The 20,040-nt window shown below is 45.4% G+C and overlaps 1 protein-coding gene and 1 long non-coding RNA gene across 2 annotated transcripts; one reads left to right on the plus strand and one right to left on the minus strand.

Annotated features, from left to right (window-relative positions):
- Positions 1-501: 501 nt before the first annotated feature.
- LOC306800967 lies at positions 502-5,920 on the minus strand. Its single transcript, XR_013773954.1, has 2 exons — positions 5,642-5,920; positions 502-1,225 (listed from the first exon to the last, which is right to left on the minus strand). It is a non-coding gene; the product is annotated as an uncharacterized lncRNA (long non-coding RNA).
- An 8,372-nt stretch (positions 5,921-14,292) lies between these two features.
- Positions 14,293-16,714, plus strand: RPS19BP1 (ribosomal protein S19 binding protein 1). The gene is made up of 4 exons (XM_079304459.1): positions 14,293-14,400; positions 14,482-14,622; positions 14,873-14,970; positions 16,051-16,714. Exons 1-4 carry the CDS (start codon positions 14,352-14,354, stop codon positions 16,183-16,185), a joined length of 423 nt encoding a protein of 140 aa, XP_079160585.1. The 5' UTR covers positions 14,293-14,351; the 3' UTR covers positions 16,186-16,714.
- The last annotated feature ends 3,326 nt before the right edge of the window (positions 16,715-20,040 follow it).

Here is a 20,040-nt window from a genome sequence, read left to right on the forward strand (position 1 = left end):
GCCCATGGCTATCTGTTTCTGGCAGGCTGAGGGAAGGGAGAATGATGGAATGGCTGTGTCAGGGCCACCAGCCTGGATGGGTGCAGATGCACAAGCACCCTGGGTTTGCAGGTGAAGGGGCAGGACATGTACTGAGGGAAGGCAGCACCTGGCTCTGACACCTCTGCTAGAGATCTCAGCATCTCTGCCCTGGTTGCCACTAGAAAACCTCACTTGGGAAAGCTAAGGTTAAATACAGTATTTTGCAATGTCAACCTGTACAGCAAGGACAGGGCTCACTGGTTGTTTTCACACAGTGTCACATGAATCACTACAGAACTGTGGGGTGACAAGGGACTACATGGGTCAGTGAGTCTGTCTGCTCTTCCCCAAATCAGAGAGGCAAAAACCACCTCTTGCTAATATGTTAGCAAAGTAGGCATTTACTCTTCATCTTAGAAAGCTCCTTCACATCAGCTGACACGAGGTTAAATCTTTCCAGTCAGTAAAACATCAGCCCAGTAAGAGAGGAAGCTTCCATGCACTTTGGTGTGCCTGTCAGAAGGAGATGTGGCACAAACACTCTGTTCTAAAGCAGAGTGCTTGCCTGGGGAGGTGGAGGGGAGGGTGGGAGTCAGGATTTGCAGGCAGGGATGTGGAGCAGAGGTTCTGGGCTGAAGCCCCTCAGCTCATCATTAGAGGAAACAGAGTGACACCAGGATGGTGCCAGGGAAGTACTCAGCACAGCTGAGGGAGGGGAGCTACCCGTGTGTGTGAAGGAACAGGATGCAGAGATTTACAGAAATTATAGAAATTTTCTTTTCTCCCACTCTCCTCCACCCTATCATTTTCTATTCTCTACTTTTTCTTCTGGTCTCTGTCTCACCTTCTGTCTTTCCCTCTGTAATCACTTGTTGGCAAATCTTCTCCAAAACATAGTTATTTTGAATGTGTGTTCTTCTGTATCCCTTACAATATTTTCTCTCTCATTCTCAGTATCATCCTTGCTGGTAAAGCTGATCAGCATAATGATGATAATATTGAACATGGTGAAATGGTTTCTTTCACACCAAAACCAATTATTCATTGCTCTGCTTTCAGGTACCAGCCACGTTTATGCTTCTCCTTGTCACTTCACATGCAGAAACTCAAATATCACTTTTTTTTATTCCACTCTACCATCTTCTCCTCTTGGAAGGGAAGGACATTCTTCATCATATATTTTTAATCTGCTCCTTGAGAAATTCTGAGATGTAAAATGGACTATTTTAGTCCCATCCCTCATTCCCAGTCAGATGTCACTCTTGGGAAAGTCAATCTCCTCAAATTAATGGCTTTCCTAGTGTGGAAGTAGCAAATGTTATTCCTTTTTCTCCTGACACCCAGACCTTTGCCCAGACCCTATCCCCATCACTTCTCTGCTCACTGCAGAGACATAACTCCCCCAGTGCAGAAGCTGATGGTCCCCAGTAGGGTCATGCTTTTTCCAGTAGAAGAAGCTGACGGATTATTTCTGCTTGTGATTCATCCTAGCAGAGAGAACAGTGTGGGCTCCCCACTTCACTATGCGTCACAGAACCTGCCCCCAGTGGGAGCCCACAGAACAACTGCTGTCAAAAGGTATCTCAGGAGGCCTCCAGTCCAAACTCCTGTTCGAAGCAGGGCTAACTGCAAGGCCACAGCAGGTAGCTCAGCACCTTGTCTAAGTTTTGAGTATCTCAAAGGAGGCAGACTCCAAAACACCTCTGGGCCACCATCTCACATTGGATTCACCCTCATATTTATGGTTTTCCTTCATACAGAGTTCAAATTTTGCAAGCTGCAACTTGTCTCTGCTGCCTATTGCCCTTGATGCATACCTCTGAGAAGAGACCAGTCCCATTTTCTCTACACACATCCCCCATTGCCTCACCAGTTAGATCCCCCTTAAAATGCTTTCATCCAGGCTAAACTAAAGCCAGCACTCAGCATCTCCATACATGTTATATGCTACAAGTCCTTAGTCATCTTCATGGCCCTCACTGAACCCACTCCAGTTTGCCACTACCTCTCCTTGCTTAGGATCTCCCCAGGTTGCACTAAACCCTGCTCTGAATATTTCCTCCTTATTTTACGTTAAATGGATGATAACCAGCCTCAGGCCATCCAAATCAAATATACTCAATAGAAACTGGAGTTTGGATCACCAGGTTCATAAGACTGTATCTAGATTTTACTATCAGCAAATCAGATTCCCAGTGCACAGAAAAAAATGCCCCTGACAAAACCAGGATGAGGTATCAGATGATTTTGCAAACCTCTTATCAGGGATGGGGAGTCAGAAAACAGACCTAGTCTTGTGTTTCCTGCCCAGCTGTCACTGTGGTTTGGGAATTAACTCACCATGCTTTATTTATCATCAAAATTTTCAGTCAACAACCAAAGCAGAAAGATACATTTTTACTCTGTTAAATTCAGCCATGTCTCAATCTCTCTCAGCCTTCACTTCCACCCAGCATCCTTAAACCCCTTCACTTGATTCTTAAACAGGAAAGAGACAAGCTTCAGGAGTTCCATCTGTACTTGGTAAAAGGAGGAGGAAGATACAGATTCACACCATCTTGACATAAAAACAAACAGAGAAAGGAGCAGGGCCCTGAGACAGAGGCATGGGGTAGGCTCTACTCATCCTGCACCAAGGATGATTTGCATGAGGAGCTCATTGCTGAAGAACGTTGTCAGTGCAAGCAGCTTGAGTGGGCATTTAACTGGAAGTGAGTGGGTTTAAAAGCATAGACTGCATTTAAACCTTCCAATAACTGTGGCAGCATCTAAGGGCTTCCAGGTGGACATTTGTGAAGTCGTTAGGGATCTCTTCTTCCTTCTTCCCTGTGAGACACTTCAAAAGAAGCATCACATGGGGGTCAAACGGGAAGGATTCACTTCCTTCTGACAGACCTATACAATCTCTCTTACACTTTGGTGGAAGTTACCTGGTGACCCACACACATTTGCCCTGTTAGAACAACTCCATGAAGAACTTCAGTGATGCCTCAAATTATCTAGGGGAAAAGTGCCACAATTCCTGGGGAAGGGCACTGTATTTCAATTATGTGGAGATATTTGAGAGGGATTTTGAGTGAGATGCACAGTCCCACCTATTCCAATTCCCCTCCCTCAAGCTCCTGTTTCCATGGCAATGGTACTGACAATTTCAGCGCATAAACCCAAATTTGCATTTTAATGGAACATAATTAGAATGCTGAGATAAACGATTCTTCCTCGATAAAAGGTAACATAAACGCCACATCTCACAAATATGCTCTACCAACAAGTATTGCACAGACACACACAGAGCCTATACATCATTGGGCTGTGGGAGCTGGGAAGTTGCTTTCAGTTCCTTCATGCCTAGCTGGGAAGTTTTAAATCCACCACAAAATCCCACCGTTTCCAGAATACAATGTTGGAGTTTCCAGACACTTGCCACAAACCATCACTTTGTGGCTGTTGTCCTCCCAGATCCAGGCAGGGTCACCCCAAATCTGCTGTCACAACACTGGACCCTGAGATACTCTCCGTATGCTGACAGCTCCCAGGGGCTCAGCAACCCCCAAGATACCCCTGAAATTATATCACAGGGACAATGAAAAAACCTCTCCCTCTCCAACTGTCCTGATATTTATTTTAATTTTGTTTTTCACTTGATTTGTCATGAGATGCACTCTCACTTGGTTTCCTACAATATGCCCAAGACTGTATTCTCCAGCTCTTGGATCAGGAAAGGAGCTCTTTGTTAGCACCTGCCCCACACTGTCAGCCAGGAGGCCAAATAGCTACAAGAGGGCAGAAGGAGATTTTAAAAAGGAAATGTTGCCAAGACATCTTTCTTTACTCCAACAAAAGGCAGGGAAAGGGAATGAAGGAGGGGGAGAAGCTATACTGCACCAAACATGAAATCAGAAAACTAATTTCTCTTGCCCTTGAAACAAACTAAATTCCAAGCAGGCTGGTGGAAGGAACAAATAGAGAGATGAGAGAAAGAAAAAAAAAATAAAAATGGAGAGAACAGAAGAAAAGCAAACAAGTAAATCAGAAAAACTGCAAACTGCCTGGAAATTTCATTTGGCTTTTCAATTGGGAAGTGAAATGCATACTTTGGTATGGACAAACACCTGGAAGAGGCTTAAAGCAGCAGCCCAGACCAACTTCTCCTGACCCAGATGAACCCCAGTGGGCCACTCAGCCTTCAGGAGACATCAGGCAGCTCTGCTAAGAGGGGGACAGGACAGGAGTCACCTCTGCTGTGAGGCAGAGTCCATCTGCCTCATCTCACCTGCCTGGGCTATGAAAGCAAAGCCACATGTCCTGCTGAGCAGCACTGACACCAAGTTGCTATCTGACAACACATCAAGTAAATGACACAAAAGTTGCTTCTCAGAACTCTGTGGCCTGGATCCATCCATTATTTCCTGCAGAGAGCTTTCCAAGGGGTCTGCTTCAAGTCCTGCACCTTCTATCAACACTGGCTAACCAGCTATGTCCCCTCTATTACAGCTGTACAATTAGGGCCCAGAGGGTTCAAGCAACTCACTGCTCCTCCTCCTCCTCCATCATCCCTCATGGTAGTCAGCCCAGTGGAATCCTGATTCCTCTTCCAATAAAGTCTTTTAATCCTACTCCTCTGGGCTGCACAAAAAAAGAGTATGTCTGCCTCTCACCACTCCCACCATCCCAGCTAGCAACCCCATTTAATCTCTCTGCCCTCCTTCATTTGCCAGAATCAAATATTAATTGGGCTGCACTGTGATAAAGTGACTGTTAATGTGTCTTGGCACATGAACAAGTGGAGCTGGATCAGCCTCCAGTGCAGCATGCAGCTGGAAGAGCAGGGCAAGGTGAGCCCAGCAGAGGAGTCTCTGGGGCTCCCCACCAATTTGGCTGGCCACAAAGGCTGCAGGTCCTGACAGTTTGGATCCAGTTGCTTTCCCATCCTCTCTAGCACTGGTGCACATGTAAATGCTCATGGCCAGGCTGCACACAAACACAGACAGTTACCTACAGCCATCAGAACTGGCAGTACAAAACCAGCTGAGGAGCTCACACACTGTACCTGCCACAGCACTGTCTCCTTCCATGTAAGCACACCCAGGGAGAAACTCACATGGATGCTAACTCATATATGGAGTGTACTCTTATCCCAGTGTAAATCATGGTGTACCCAGTGAGACAAGAGACTGTACAGCTACACACAACCAGACCAAAACACTTCCCTGGAGCCAACGGCTTTCCACATAACCCTAGCTCCCTTGGTTTGACTTGCAGTTGATTAACTTAAAAATAAAACAAACTAACTCTCCTAAATACCATCTCTGCCACTGATATAGTGGTTCATGGGACATTTATTAGTTAGCTCCTCTCCCATAGGACACAGTTCACATGTTCTGCACAGTAGGTGTTGCAGGAGACTTCTTGTTAGGGATAGAAATAAGCCAAGATGCAGATTTTCATTTAACAAGACGAAAAGGGTCCCTATTTATTCTTCATTACAGCTTAGCCATCCTGACTCTGATTACAGCAAGATCCTACTGTAAGGTCCAACTGCAGACTCTGACTGATAGCTATTTCCTGCTGGACTATGACTGCAAGTATTGGTTTGCATGCTCTGAAGACAGGACTTTACCTGGATCAACTGTGACTACAGGCTCCAACTGTATCAGATCCAGAATGACCTCATTGCAGATCTTTTACAGCAACAACTCCCTCTCTCATTGTTTAATTCTTCTTTGGGTCTCTCTGGATCCTTCCTTCTTCCTCCAGGCTTCCCTACCTCCCCAAGGTCCTCTTTCTCCAAGCACTCTTCCTCAAGGATCTCCCTGACTAGCCAACCCACCCCTTTTATCACACTTATCTTTATTAGTCACAGCTGCAACCCATTAAGGGCAAGGCTGTTTCTCTTCTTTGGTAATTAGTACAACTGTGACTTACCAGAGACGAGGTTGTCTGTAATTCCTTCTTCTACACCTACAATTAGGGACTTCTCAAAGATTGGAGACATGATCCAGTTTACAAAGTTTTAGGAACACAGAGCAAAGCAAGGGATATAAGAACAGAAAGAGATGGTCTTTTGATTTAGAGGGACTTGGGTGCTGGGCATCAAGATCAAGAGATAAAAGGCCCACCTTGCTCTCATGCCCCACATCTTCAGCAACAGGGGCCCATGACTGGCTTGCCTTCTGTCACCTGGCTTCCTTAGCAAGAGAAAAGACCAGCCCCTGGCAAGCCTCCCTCCAGCACTCACCCCCTCTGTCCTTGGGGGCTACCATGTGCCTCCCAGAGGTCCTCTCCACAGCAGCCCTGTCAGAGAGGCAGCACCATGGCCATTTAGAGTACAAAGGTGTGCTGGGGCCAGTGGTGCTGAGACACATGGGTGCTGGCATATGGGACAGTAAACAGTAATTCAGGGATGAGCACTAATTAACAGATTATTAGCAATTAGCACTAACTGCTGCCAAACCAGTATGGTGGCTGACAGGAGATGAGCACGACTCACACCAAAGTCACCCTAATGCCCTGATGACTGTTGGACAGGTTGGGCACTCAAAGGCAGTGGTGTGGATTTGCACTCCAAAGCCCCCGTGCATCTTGCTGGTTCTGTTCCCAAAACTTGTCAGGGATGGGTAAAACCCACAGCAACTCCACATTTATCCTGAAAACCTCTTCCATGCCCTCCCCCTGCTTCTGGCAAGGCCTTCCTAAAACTCATCACTCAACTCCTGTCCCTCCCGGCTGCGGTGCTCGTGGCAGGCAAAACCCAACCTCACAGTGACACCTAGTGAGGAGAGCTCTAGTGGCACCATGCACTCCTGCAAGGAATGGCAGCAGCCTCGTCTCCCGCTGGCATTTGTTCCTCGGACTTCAGGGGACAGAGGCACAGCAGGAAAAGACAGCCTGGCCCGCGGGGGTCTCATGTGCAGAGAGCATGGGTGTCTGACACCCTGCACCTCCAGGGCTGCCCCTGCACCCCGAGAGAGTGAGGATGCCCCAAGTACCTGCTAGTGGATTCTCAGTGCTGAGGAGAGGAGAGGAGAGGAGAGGAGAGGAGAGGAGAGGAGAGGAGAGGAGAGGAGAGGAGAGGAGAGGAGAGGAGAGGAGAGGAGAGGAGAGGAGAGGAGAGGAGAGGAGAGGAGAGGAGAGGAGAGGAGAGGAGAGGAGAGGAGAGGAGAGGAGAGGAGAGGAGAGGAGAGGAGAGGAGAACATATAATTTAGAGAGACTCAGCTGTTGGGAGTCAAGAATAAATAGTAAAAAGTCAGGTTGAATTGTTACGCACCCATGGCCTCAGAAATTGTGGATCCTGTTTGGAGAAGCAAAAGCAGTAAAAAAACACAGCATTCAAGGAAGCAGGGAATAAGACAAGGAAGGACAAAATACAGATATTAGAGAAAGAAAGAGAGAGCAAAGGAAGGCAAGGGGAGAAAAAAGGAGAGAGAAAAACTTATAAAAGCAGAGTGCAGAGAGAGGGACCTGGCACTACACTGATGAATGCAGCATGCCAGCCACTGGACAGAATATCTTCCCTTAACCTGAGAAGCCTCACAAGTTATTCTGTGCAGTTCTGAGCAATTCTGTGGGAAAAATCCCAGAAATTAGGAAGCCACAGTGTGCAATGCAGCTATAAACAGGGAACAGGAGGGGAGAGGTCCAGCTTTAGCAACTGAAGCAGGATATGCACAATGCAGCTGCAGGCATGGGAAGATCAGGCTGTGCCAGCAGAGGACAGAGCAGACAGGAGCTGCAATAGCAGCAGGCAATGCTGCCCCAGCTGCCCTGGCTCTGCTCTGCACCAAGCAGCACAGACATCCTCTAACAAGGCCTGCCTAAGGCTGCAAAACCCGTGATGGCCCCAGCCCACCTCCTGTCTCCAACCCTTAATAATTCATGACAAGCATAACTAGCTAAACTTTGTTGCATTCTTAGCCAGCTCTGGGGCTTGTAAACATTTTAAGGAGCAGAGAGGCTGGGAACAAAACACAGAGCCTTCCACCTCATTGTCACTGCTTTGAAAGAAGCCATGTTCAGCAGCTACTGACATTCCTCAATTTCACATCTATGCAGCATGAGAACACATATCTCAGCTCTAATGCAACTTCTTCTCTGTGTATTTCCAAGCTCATTAATTCCATTGTAACCAGGATAAAATACATCCTTCTTGGAAGAAACAAGACTTTATTTCATCAAAGGCCACAATATTTCCAGAACAGAGAACCACTACCACCTTTTTCAAATCCCTCTAGTTAAAGAATGTTATACACTGAACCTTGCTCCAAAATCCTCATTTCAGTTTCTATTGATTTTCTCTGCATTCAGGGGGGAACTTTTTGGGAGTGAATTTCTCAGATTCTGGCATGGAAGACCTATATTTCTGACTAAAACACAAAAGAAAGCCACAAAGCAGGAAACTAACAATGTAAGGAAGGAATAAAGAGTAAATGGAAAGCCAAAAGTGAAACAAAAGGAGGCCAGGTGTCAACCAGGGAGGTCAGTCTGCAATTTAAAAAGGAAAGATCAATTCTAAAAGGGCTGGAAGAGTCTGTGAAGACTTCCATGAAACAGCTCTAAACTTCTGATGCAGCAGTGCCAGTGACACAAAACCACAAAAACTAACAAGTCAGATCCCCAATAAGCAAAATGGGGCCTAAATCTCTCAAGTTGTCAGTCGTTCCCAATGTGTACACGTGCAGTAAGTGTTGTCCACAATTTACTCATCTTTCTACAATGCTTTTCATTCAGCCTGAAAATCTACCAAGCAAGCTTGTACTCTCTCCAAGCCCTTCCTGTGTATCTGCCATCTGTTACACCTGTTCTCCAGCATTTAGCAGCTCCTGGTCCAGAGCTCCCCTATGTTTTGCTCACTCATACCCATCCCTGCTCCAAAGAATCTTTATTATTTTCTTCTAGGTTCTTAGGGAAAAAGAAAAGCAACTACAGCAGGATAGATTTTGGTCTTGCAAAAGGGAAACAGTGGCAGTGAGGTCCGCCACTTTCTCCCAGAGCCCATGTTGCAAGAATGAAGTAGGTGGGGAGGGAAGGAGGAAGACCTAGAAACCATTCCATGACCCACAGAGGGAACAGGGGAAAGCAAATCACTCTGAGCCCTGGGATCCTTCTACTCCTTCATCCTTTTGACATTTAAGGATAGCAGTGGGAAACAGAGAGAGAAATTGTCCCCCTGCAGCTGCAGAGCAATTTTGCCTGCTCCACTCTAGGAGGTGTGAGAGAGCAGCAGTTGCTGAAGAGAATTTTCCCTTCAGGGGAAAATAGAAAATATGAGGGCACTGGACTTTCAGGCATTTTTATGAGTCTGGATGCCAAAACCCATTTTTCTGGTCACAAAAGCCTTATGACATCAATTCAGTATCACACACAAATCATTACTAGCAAAGTGCTTTCTTCTGGTATTCTAAGACCTGGAGAAGGGCTTGTTTGGGTTTTTTTTCCAAATACAACATTTTATGTACTTAAAATTATTTCCTCTATCTACCAAGTGGGCTCTTACAGTACCAGCAGAACTACTGATGCTTGTTCCCTTTCCACTTGGAGCAAAAGTAAACAGATGAAAAGGATTTGGAGAGTTGCCTAATCTTTGTGCTTCCTTATCTCCTCTGCATTAGATGTCTCATTCAGGGGCAGAGCTCATTTCTTGCCACAGCATCTTGTACAGTGGGAAGCTGGTTTAATCTTAACCTGCTCCAACATTATCCACAGAACCTGTACAAGGCAGAGCCAGATTCTTGCTGAACTGGAATAAGTCCCTGAAAAGTGAATGGGAGAAGTAGATGTCTGCACTGGATTAAAAAAAAAAAAAAAAAAAAAAAAAAAAAAATTTACAAAATTAAAAAAAAAAAAACCCACCAGAATAAATTACTTTTTGTCAGTCTAAAATAACTAGTTACTTAACCATGCAAGTGTATGAATCAAAGCATTGCCCAGCCCTTGTTCAAATTCAGTAGACTGGAAAGTTAAATTGTTTTTCAAAGGCATGTCACACTGCTAAAGGACAAAGGTTCCTATGCACTTGAGGTACAGGGCAGGCAGTGATTCAGGGCTCTTTATAGGAACAGTGACTACAGTACAAACTGCTTCAGGTTGGTGAACAGAGCTAAATATTAATGACAACAGCACTGGGTATTGCTGTTCAAGGGAAAATGCAGAATACGGGGAGTGGTAAAACTGGACAGATGCTTAAAGCAAAGCACATTCCCTAATCCACATGTGAAGAAACATGCTGAGGGAAAAATCTGCTATAAATCAGCTTGAAAATCAGTCTGCTTCATTTGCAAGAGACAATACAGATATATGTGTCAGTGTGGACTGTACCAAGTGTTTAGGCAGCAGGATCCCATTTCCCAAAATCATAAAACTGTTTGCTTGGTTTTTTTGGGTTTGTTTTTTTTTTTTAAGCCCTAAACTAAATAAATGCTTGTGGCTGTTATATTTTACTTCTAATGCTGCCCTTAGCTTCTGTTTCCTCACATCCTTCACAACATTCCCTCAGACTGAGACTCCTACATAAACCCCTGAATCCAGAAGCTGGAACATAAAGCAAGAGCAGACAGCTGTTATGAACTGCCACAGACAGCAGTATGATTAGACATGAATATCAGGTACATCTTTGTTAGAGTGCAATACAGAATTATAAGGTGGAACAAGCTAAATCAGATGTCTTCCAAAGCCCAGAATATTAGGGAAATAATAGTCATTCCAAGATGAACCAGAAACTTTATCTGCATTTTCAAGCAGGAAAAATTACAATTCTTCAATGCCATAAAAAAGCAACCAGAAAGTGAACTGATAATATTCACATATGGAAGTTACTTAAAACTCCAACTGATCTGTAGGCTGGGTTATTTAGTACTTGAAAAGCCAGCTACCCACTGAGGCATGAGATTTAAAGAAAGCTATAAACAGGAACATTAGAGTCAGGAAGCTTTCGAAGACATCTTAAATCTCAGAAAGAAAGGCATTCTCAATCTGAAATGCAGCACCTGTGGTTTTTGCCATCCAAACTCAGATTATTCAGGCTCTAAGATAGTGATTTATTTGGATGTTATACATTTAAATGAAGACCATTTGGCATTCATTCTGTCCCCAAAGTGCTTCAAAGAGCTAACTGAACTGATTTTTGAGGGATTGCAAAGCGATTAAATTTTAATTTTATTCATCTTGGATGAAATTTTAATTTGAATAGAGGTCTTAAAACAGTAAAATGAAATGCAGATTTTTTTTTTTATGCTGACATAGATAAAGTCTCATAACATTAAGTTCTTAATAGTACATACTAGTTTGGAAAAAGCTATTTGTAGGGTCTGCTCAGATGTTTTCAACAGTGACTGAATAAAAGAAAGGCATAGTTAAATGTATGTATCATGATGACACAAAGAGTATATCACCACTGATGGACTGATAAAGCCATGGAAGCTCCTGTAAAGAGAAACACAGCTGTGCTCAGGATAAAGCAGATTTATCAGAAACAGGTAGCTGACTTAATCTAAGGTCAGCAGAAGATACAACAGTTTACAACATGGAGAAAACGTGATCCAAATGCCTGTGTTCTACAGCTACAGGAGAAATAGCATATACGAGGCAGACAAAATCCAGTTCATATTAAGAGATGATTTTACATTCCTAATATAAGCCAACAAGTTAATCTTGTTTAGCAGTGCAGGGAAAAGACGTGAGCATAACTCTCTGTTAGAGCCAAAGAGCAAAGGAGGACTCTGCACCTCTGTCTGCAGGAGTGTGGCAGGTGCTGGTTGTACCAGAGCCACCCTGCAGAAACAGGACAGATGCTGTAATCAGCATGTCTGGTAACACCAAGCACAGCTGCCACCAGAACAGTCAGGAGAAACAGCAGTGATCATGCCCTGAGAAGAGCTGCCAGATCCTGTTAAAAGGAGACAAAGAAATGCAATGTATTAATAATAAGTACGTGATTTCACCAAGTGTTAAACAACCCACAGCCTGCTTTAGACCATGATCTTTGGCAACAGATCCAAACCTGGGGAATATGTCAAACCACAAAGTGTGCATCCATTTAACTTCTTGGTGAACTAACCAGTTGCAAGAGCCTGACCAGACTCTGAGGCAGGAGACTGTGAATGCAGTTAAAGAAAGTGCCTTGCCTTCCCTCTTCAGCAAAGTGACCCCTGTGTGCTCATTAAATTTTATTCTGCAGGTAATTGCTGAATCACAGCAAGTCTGCACCCAGCCTTGCTGGTCAAAGGAGGAGTTGCCTGCATTATGGGTTCTTGCTACTGAAAGTATTTAATAGGAAGGGAGTCAGATTTTCTGAGACAACTACATACATGAGAGCCTTATTAATTGGCACAACAGAAATGGAAATGAGATGGTAATGGTTTACTTTTGAGGTAGAAAAGGGGGCATGTGTTCCATGAACGGGATAATAAATCAGTGCAGCTTCCATCACACTAATTTGTTAAACATGTTTTGCAGTGTTAGTAACAAAAATGTTTTTGCATCAAATGTCTGCACAAGGCATTTAAGAGGTTGCACGGTTCTGGCACAAAGCTTGTGTAACAATGTATTGGGTGTTCCTAATAAATGATACAAATATAGTGTTTAATCAGGAGAATAATCTTGAATATACTGTGCAATATGAAACCATGAACAGCTTACATAGAACCTGTAAATTGTATTTTAGGGGCTAAAAATGTTAATGTTGTCCAGCTCTGAAGCCAGGAACAGGCACCATGTAAGTCCTGTCCAGAAAAATGTCTTAGAAGCATTAGCAAAAACCAACACATGATGCTGGTATCCATCCAGGGAGGGATTCAGAAGAGAAGGAACAATAAAAGACATTGAGTTGACATCTGCAGGGGTTGGAGAACAATTTCCAGAGAATGACTGTCTTTTAATACATAGAAGTTTTACTGTTATTAGTCCCTGTTATAGATTATTACCATGAGAAACAATGGGAGCCATTTGTATCCCTTTCTCCCTGCAGGACATGTCTGAGGGAGAATAAACCTCTTTCCTCCTCCAGTGTCAGCTCGTTACTGGCAGCACTGGCTATAATTGAATAAGCTTTATTCAAATGATAGCTAAATTTAGCAGATATTAGCATGAAGTCTCTAGAGGGGTGAAAACTGGAGAAGAAAGCTTTAAACAAATAGACTAAAGTAACCCTGAATAATAGATGCAATTTATGGCAGAGTTAACCTCTCTGCCTGATGAGTCTAGCACAGTTAAATCTGGATTTTGCCTTGCTGAGACAAAACATGACACTATCCCTTTCCTCCTGGCATGTGATGACCCCTTGTGTTGTCCACAAAATCAGATTTATAACACAGTGTGCAACAAGCCAATAATCACACACTTATGAGAGATTTCATTATTTATTTCAAAGTTGTGTGAGCCCCGGTGCTCGGTGACATTCGCCAAACCCAGTACAGCCACCAGACTTTCCATTTCATCATTTATACTTAGAAGTTCAGGGTTTGTAACTTTCCAATGACAGCCCTGTGTTGGGATGAGTTAGTGGGAGTAATTACATAACCCCAGTTAATTTCTGTGCAGGCTCAGGGGAAGAATCTTCACCTGGGCAGGGTCTTTTTGATCTTTGTGCATGACTTTTAATATTGTAGGAAACATACATGGACCTTGATTTTTTTGCCAAATTAGCAATGTAAACATAGACATGCATCAACATCTTGATTTACTACATCCTTAAAGGTTGTTAGTTGCAGGATATGGTTGAGTAAGGAATACTAACTGCTCTCTGTTCTATTGACACAGAACATCTTGACTTACTGCCTCCTTAAGGTTTGTTAATTCCTCGATGTCCTTGACAGAGGGATGCTGGCTGCTGCCTATTCCACCGATCAAGTATTTTGCTGATTAGCATTGAAAGTACTCAAAGATCTTGTATCAAAGAACATCCTGACTTAAAATAATCTTGATATCCACATAATCTAGAGCACATGACACTGAAATATGCCCAGATGATTTTGAATGTCCCCAGAGACGCGGCCTCCCCGGGCGGCCTGCTCCAGCTCTCCGCTTTACACGCGGAGAACTTCTGCCTGGTTTGGGGGTGAAATTTGCGGTTTTATCTCATGGCGGCTGCTGTGTGTCCTGTGGGAGAGTGACACCGGCAGGAGCCTGTCTGTGCCCACGGTTCGCCGGGCGGGAGGTGCCGCCGCCCCTCACGGGCAGGGTGCGGGTGCGCTGTGGGGCCGGGCTGGGCAGGGCAGGGCTGGGCAGGTCTCTGTGCGGCCGCACGGGGCGCTGTGGGGCTGGGCAGGGCTGGGCAGGGCTGGGCAGGACGCTGTGGGACCGCACGGGGCGCTGTGGGGCCGCACGGGGAGCAGCCATGTCGGCAGCGCTGCTGCGGCGCGGCCTGGAGCTGCTGGAGCCGCCGGGTGAGCCCTGGGCCGGTGTGCGGGCGGGCAGAGGGGCTCCCCGGCACGGCTCCTGTCACTCCGTCCCTCTTCCCCTTGCAGGCCGGGCGAAGGCGCCGCCGGGACTGCAGCGGGGCCGTGGCGGCCCCAGGGCGGCGGGCGCGGCGAGGCGGAGGAAGAGAGCAGCGGAGCCCGGCAGGAACAAGGCCACGGTCAAGGGCAGAGTCGTGAAATCGGCGATAGGTGAGTCCCGGCCGCTCCACAGCCCTGGCACGGGGACCCCTGGGGTGTCCCGCAGCCGCGCTGCCGGTCGCTGCATCCATCCCGTCCCATCCCATCCCATCCATGCCCACTTGGTGTCGCTCACTTTAAATGCAGCCTCATTTTGTGGCTATCCCTGAGCTGTAGGACTTCGCTGATCCTCCTGTGTCTCTCCTTGTGAGCTGCCTGGATGAGCAGCTGATGCTTTTTGTCCCTTTCTGCTTTGTCCCAGAGGAATACCATAAGAAGAAGCCTGTGAATCACTTGAGAGAAAACCTGCAGTACATGTTAAAGGGACGAGTTGTTGCAGACAAAGCTGTCGCAGAACAAGTAAGTCTGTAATTTCTGTTGAGGGGCAGGGTCTATTTCCACTGAGGAACGCTGAATGGGAAACATCCCTGCATCTTTCAGATTTATACCTTGCAGAAGGGAGTCAAGTTAAGTTTCTGTCTACAATTGGCATTGAGGAATTTCTGTTTGCACTGGCAAAATATCTTACTAAGCTTTAAGCTGTTGTTGATATGTTAGCCCCTATGATGTTCTCAGATACTAGTCAAAATCACAGAACCATAGAATGGTTTGGATGGGAAGGGACCTTAAGAGATCATCCAGTCCCAAATACCCTGTCATGGGTGGGAATGCCACCCACTACATCAGGTTCTTCAAAATATCCTCACAGCTGTTGGTTAGCTTTTCTGAATTACAAAAGATATTTCTTAATTTCAGCTGGCAGAGATGCCCTGATTCAGACCTTCTCCTTAGTGTTGGTCAAACTGGCCTTCTCTGTACCTGGAGGCTGATTAATGAGGAACCAGATGTGCTGCTCACTCATGTAATAGGAATTACTCAGCCTCTTAAATTATATTTCTCATAACTTGAGAATTTCTGGAATGGTCTTCCCCAAAGGTAGTCTCATGCCAGGATTTGAAGAGAAGAATAGCTGACAGTGCTAGAATCTTGGGCTGTTAACTTGTTAACTTACATAAACAAAGAAAGTGATTTAGGCCAGTGTTCCTCAGGCTGGAGATTGTGACAGGAGGTGGCAGTGTATTAGAAAATGCTGAGGGAATTCCACCAGTTTGTTGGTTTTTTGCTTTGTGTGATAGAGAGACGGGATAAAAAAGAAGGTCCTAGTTTCAGAAAGTTCTGAATTGAAATAAATGTTCTTATCTCTGGACAATTAATAGAAAATAGTTTTCATATTTGACTCTGATTTACAAGTTGGTATCTGCTGTTGTCCCAGTGACCTGCTGTGGTTAACATCAGTGGTTTCCTTTGGAGGCAGTCTGGAAAATAGCAGGGTTCTTGTAGAACAGTGGGATTCTGCAGGTGAGCTTGAAAATCACTGTTTTGGGATTTGGTCTGGATAACAATGACTGTTGTTTTTTTCAATTTCTGTGTTGTCTGAAGATTCTTGCTCAGAACAGAGGCAGGAAGTCCAAAGATCAGCCTCCAGAGAAGAAAGAAAAGAAGAAGCCCGAAGGCACCGTGTTTACTGAGGAAGATTTCCGTAAATTTGAGAGGGAATACTTTGGAGTCCCATAAACATCATGACAGGGATTCTTGCAGCTCCAGTCTCTCTGCAGCTTCTCCACTCTGGCTGCAGGCCTGGGCATTTCCTTGGTGTGTTTGAGATGGCAGATGGGGGATGTTCCTCTGTGTGGGACTCACAGAGCTGTTCTGCATCTGGGCAGAGCCTGTTACTGGCCAGCTAAAGCCACAGAGGTGCTCTTGGCTCTGAGGTGTGTTGTCCTTAAAATCATCTTCCTGCAGCCAGCATGTCTTGGATTCTTGATGCAGAAGGGTGGGACCAAGCCAAATAAAAATATTTTTCCCCTTCCTCAGAATATAAGGCTCCTGCTACCTGTGTTATTTGGCAGGAAGCATTGGAAGTATTGTATCTGAATGGAAAAATGTTTTGGACCAGCATTAAGAAGGAAAGGATGCTTTGAAAGACTGTTAAAACTTGAGTAACCCTGCAGTTTGGGTTCTTATTACAGCCCCTGCCAGGTCTGTCAGTCATTGCACAAGCTTTTTATATGTAATTTGATTAAATAATTGTTGCAGACACTGTGTCCCTTTGCTCTTGTAGTAGTGATTATTATGACAGGTGATGAAGATGAACCATGTCACTGCTGTGATCCAAGCGTTCCTCTCTTTAGGGTGACTCAGTTGTGTGAATGGCCTCTCTGATTCATGTTAACACATATATCAATCATCTCTTTGACATGCTTAGGCCTTCAAAGAGTGCAGGTTGGAATGGAGATGACTCTTCCATTTTGGTTACTCACAATCCCACTCTCAAGGGAGCTCTCACATGGGGAAAGTTTTCCTTTGAATGTTTATAGCAGAGTGTCCCACCGAGATTTGGCCATGCCAGCAGGGCACATCTGCTGAGTGTTGCCAGGTGCTGTAGCCAGGAGCACTTGGGACCCAGATGTTAGTCTTGGCATCAAACTGAGTCTGGGCTTGTGCTGGGGTGAAGGGAAGTTTTCTCTAAGACTACTAACACTTAAGTTCACAACTGTAACAAACAGAAGGCCCAGCAGGTGGGAGTGTTGTTCCAGAACTTCCTCACTAAACCACCAAATGTTCTGGGGAGCTCTGCTTTTTCCTTCCCCTTACCTAAGAAGATGGGAAATGTGTTCCCTTGGTAAAAAAAAAAAAAAAAGGTAAGGAGAAGGATTAATGCCAAGCTTTGGTTAAGCCCAGGAGTTGGTTGCAAGGGCCCTGTCTGACCTGAGCAGCAGCTGCTTCATGCCACCACAGGCAGGAATTCACTTATCCTTTCCCTGCCTCTGATTATAGTTCCTGGTGCTGTCCTCTTAAGTCTGTTCCTCCTCTCTTGAGTTATTTTCCTCTTGTCTGCAGCAGAGAAAAGGTCACTGGATGTATGAGGTCCAGATGGGAAATTATGACCATACTGAAGTACTGGAAATTCGGTAATAGCACGTGGGAGGGGATTTCTTGTAATAGGATCAGGTTCAACTATCTGCAGCCGAAAGTGGTAAATATAGAACAGTTCAAAGAACAATTTCCCCTTTTTTTAGTTTGTTCCAGCTTTCAAAATTTTAAAAATGTAGGGAAAAAAAAAAAACTCCTTGAAAGAATGGAAGCACTATGGTTTGAAAAAACAGTTGAGCAAAATGTGTATTCAGCACGTCTCCCTAAAACTTCTGCACTGTGTGCCTGCTGCAGTGCATGTGAGCTGGACTAACACAAGCAGCTCTCTGTGGAACTGTCAGGAGGATAATTAAATGTGTGAAAAAGCTGGCTGTGCCACAACTTGACTGAAAGAGGTAGATTTTGGGGGTGTTACTTTGTTTTAAGCCTTCCTCTTCAGTATTTGGCACTTCCTGTGACCTAGAGAAGTCCTTCATGTCCTCTCCTGCTCCTCCTCTAGCCATTCCTCCTACACAGCCTTGTTTCTGGGTTGTTCAGCTCCTGGGCCCTTCTGCAGGCTGTGGGAAGCAAAACCATCCTTCCTTGCTCCAAGAAAGGGCAGGAAGGTAATGTGGTTCACTCTCTTTGTACAAAACCAAGCCTGTTTGTTTGCAAATGTAAGCAACAGGAAAGCTCTTCTTTCAAAGTTAATGAGGGACTTTAAAGTAGGGCCCAGAGCAGTTCTACACAGGGATAATAACACCCAAATCAGTGGAGTTCCAGAATTGGGTGGCAGCTCTCATTCCTGGCTGGAAAGACTATTAGGGCCAACACAAGTAATCAACATATTTCTTCAGGCATTATGTTGTCAAGGAGGGTAAAGCTACCTGACAGACTGAATTTTGCCATTTGAAACTAAACTTGATTGTAGAGTCAACGGTATCCTTAAATAAATTAAACTTTATATTTGTGGAAGGATGGAAAAAGAAGCAGAAGTGAATGGTGGCTCTAGAGATGCCATCTGCAAGGGCAAAGACCTGACATGTTGCAGCCTTGACTTTCCCCCTCTCTGTCAGGGTATGAGCTCCTAGGAAAGAAGAGCAATGCCACCTGAAGACTGGGTAGGCAAGGACAGGTGATGCCCCGTGAGGGGAATGCCTTCAAAGGAGAGGGGAGAACAGGTACCAGCCTGTTGCATGTGCCTGGTGTTAAGCTGAAGCCAGGCACTTTCTCACACTCCCAGCTGTCTGTCTAGCCATGCCCAGAGGATCCCAGCTCCTTGGCTGTGCTGGAACCCTAGGAGGAACCTTGGAGAAACCTGCCCCATCCCTGTAAGTATTTGAGGCCAGGCAGGATGGGGCTTTGAGCAGCCTGCTCTAGAGGAAGGTGTCCCTGGCAGGGGGGGTGGGACAAGATGATCTCTAAGATCTGTCCAATCCAAACCATTCTGTGATTCCATCATCTCTGTTCTTTGCAGCCAGACTTCTCAGCCCGATGGAAGAGACAAGAAGGGGTTAGGGAAGAATCAGCTGCTGTATCTGCTTTTCCTAGCTGGCCTCCAGCATGTTTCCCACGCTGGGAGCTGACAGGCTGCAGGCCACAACAACCTTTGGACCTGCTGGACAGCATTTCTCTGCCGCGCATCTGCGAGCTGCAGGGACGTGTCCCACTGCTGCCGGGCCAACGCCGCGTGCTGGCTGAGCTCATCAGGCTGCTGGCTCCCTTCCCAGCTCTGCGACACCAGCTGAGCATCCTGCAGCAGAAAATAGAGGTAGCTGAGCTGGGCAATGGGGAGGGTGCCATCTTACAGGGCATCTCCACCCACACGCAGCAGGGAGTCAGAACGGGCAGCAGGAGCAGAAGCTTTAATATGAATGCAAATAAAAGCTCTGGAGTGTTGTTAGTGTGGTAGAACCTTTCCAGAGAAACTGTTTAAAATAGTTCCCAGATGCTCAGCCTTGAGCTAGCTTAGTGTGAATAAGATTCATCGAGCCTCTTAATGGCCTATTGCTCCCTTGTTATGTGAATGGAAAGCAAAAAAGGGAAATTTGTTCCAGTGGGTACAAACTAATGTAAGCCCATACAGCCTCTGCTGTATCAGCAAGTCTCCACTTCCTTTCCACAGAAAGCAGCACCAGCTACTGCCAGCACTATGTGTGTGTCAGAGAGAGGAGGACTGCAAAAGTAAACCAAGAAAACACATTTGTTCAGGACATCAACTTCTCACCTCTGAAATAACATAGCAGTAACAAACCTGGCTTCCAATGAACTTGCTTACGCAAGTGAGATTGAAAACATTGAAAAAGCTATTGGGGAAAATCAAGGAGTAGGGAAGGGTCCTAGAAGCCTTAGCCAATCTTACCCTCTGGGGTGTTTTTCCATGGCTGCCTTACATTCCAGTCTGCTGATAAACAACACAGCATCAGCACCTACAGCACTTAGAGGCTCCTTAACACCTCAGGAAGGGGACTGGCTGTAAAAAGGGTGCACAGCAGCAGGGCCCTGAATAACTCAGAA

This window comes from Erithacus rubecula, assembly GCF_903797595.1.
Source record: "Erithacus rubecula genome assembly, chromosome: 4".
Taxonomy (NCBI): Eukaryota; Metazoa; Chordata; class Aves; order Passeriformes; family Muscicapidae; genus Erithacus; species Erithacus rubecula.

Excerpts from the sequence above, each read along its gene's own strand:
- RPS19BP1 (XM_079304459.1), top strand. The coding sequence starts at position 14,352 with ATGTCGGCAGCGCTGCTGCGGCGCGGCCTGGAGCTGCTGGAGCCGCCG. Across the intron at positions 14,401-14,481 it reads GGAGCTGCTGGAGCCGCCGG|GCCGGGCGAAGGCGCCGCCG; the intron begins GTGAGCCCTGGG and ends TTCCCCTTGCAG. Across the intron at positions 14,971-16,050 it reads ACAAAGCTGTCGCAGAACAA|ATTCTTGCTCAGAACAGAGG; the intron begins GTAAGTCTGTAA and ends TGTTGTCTGAAG.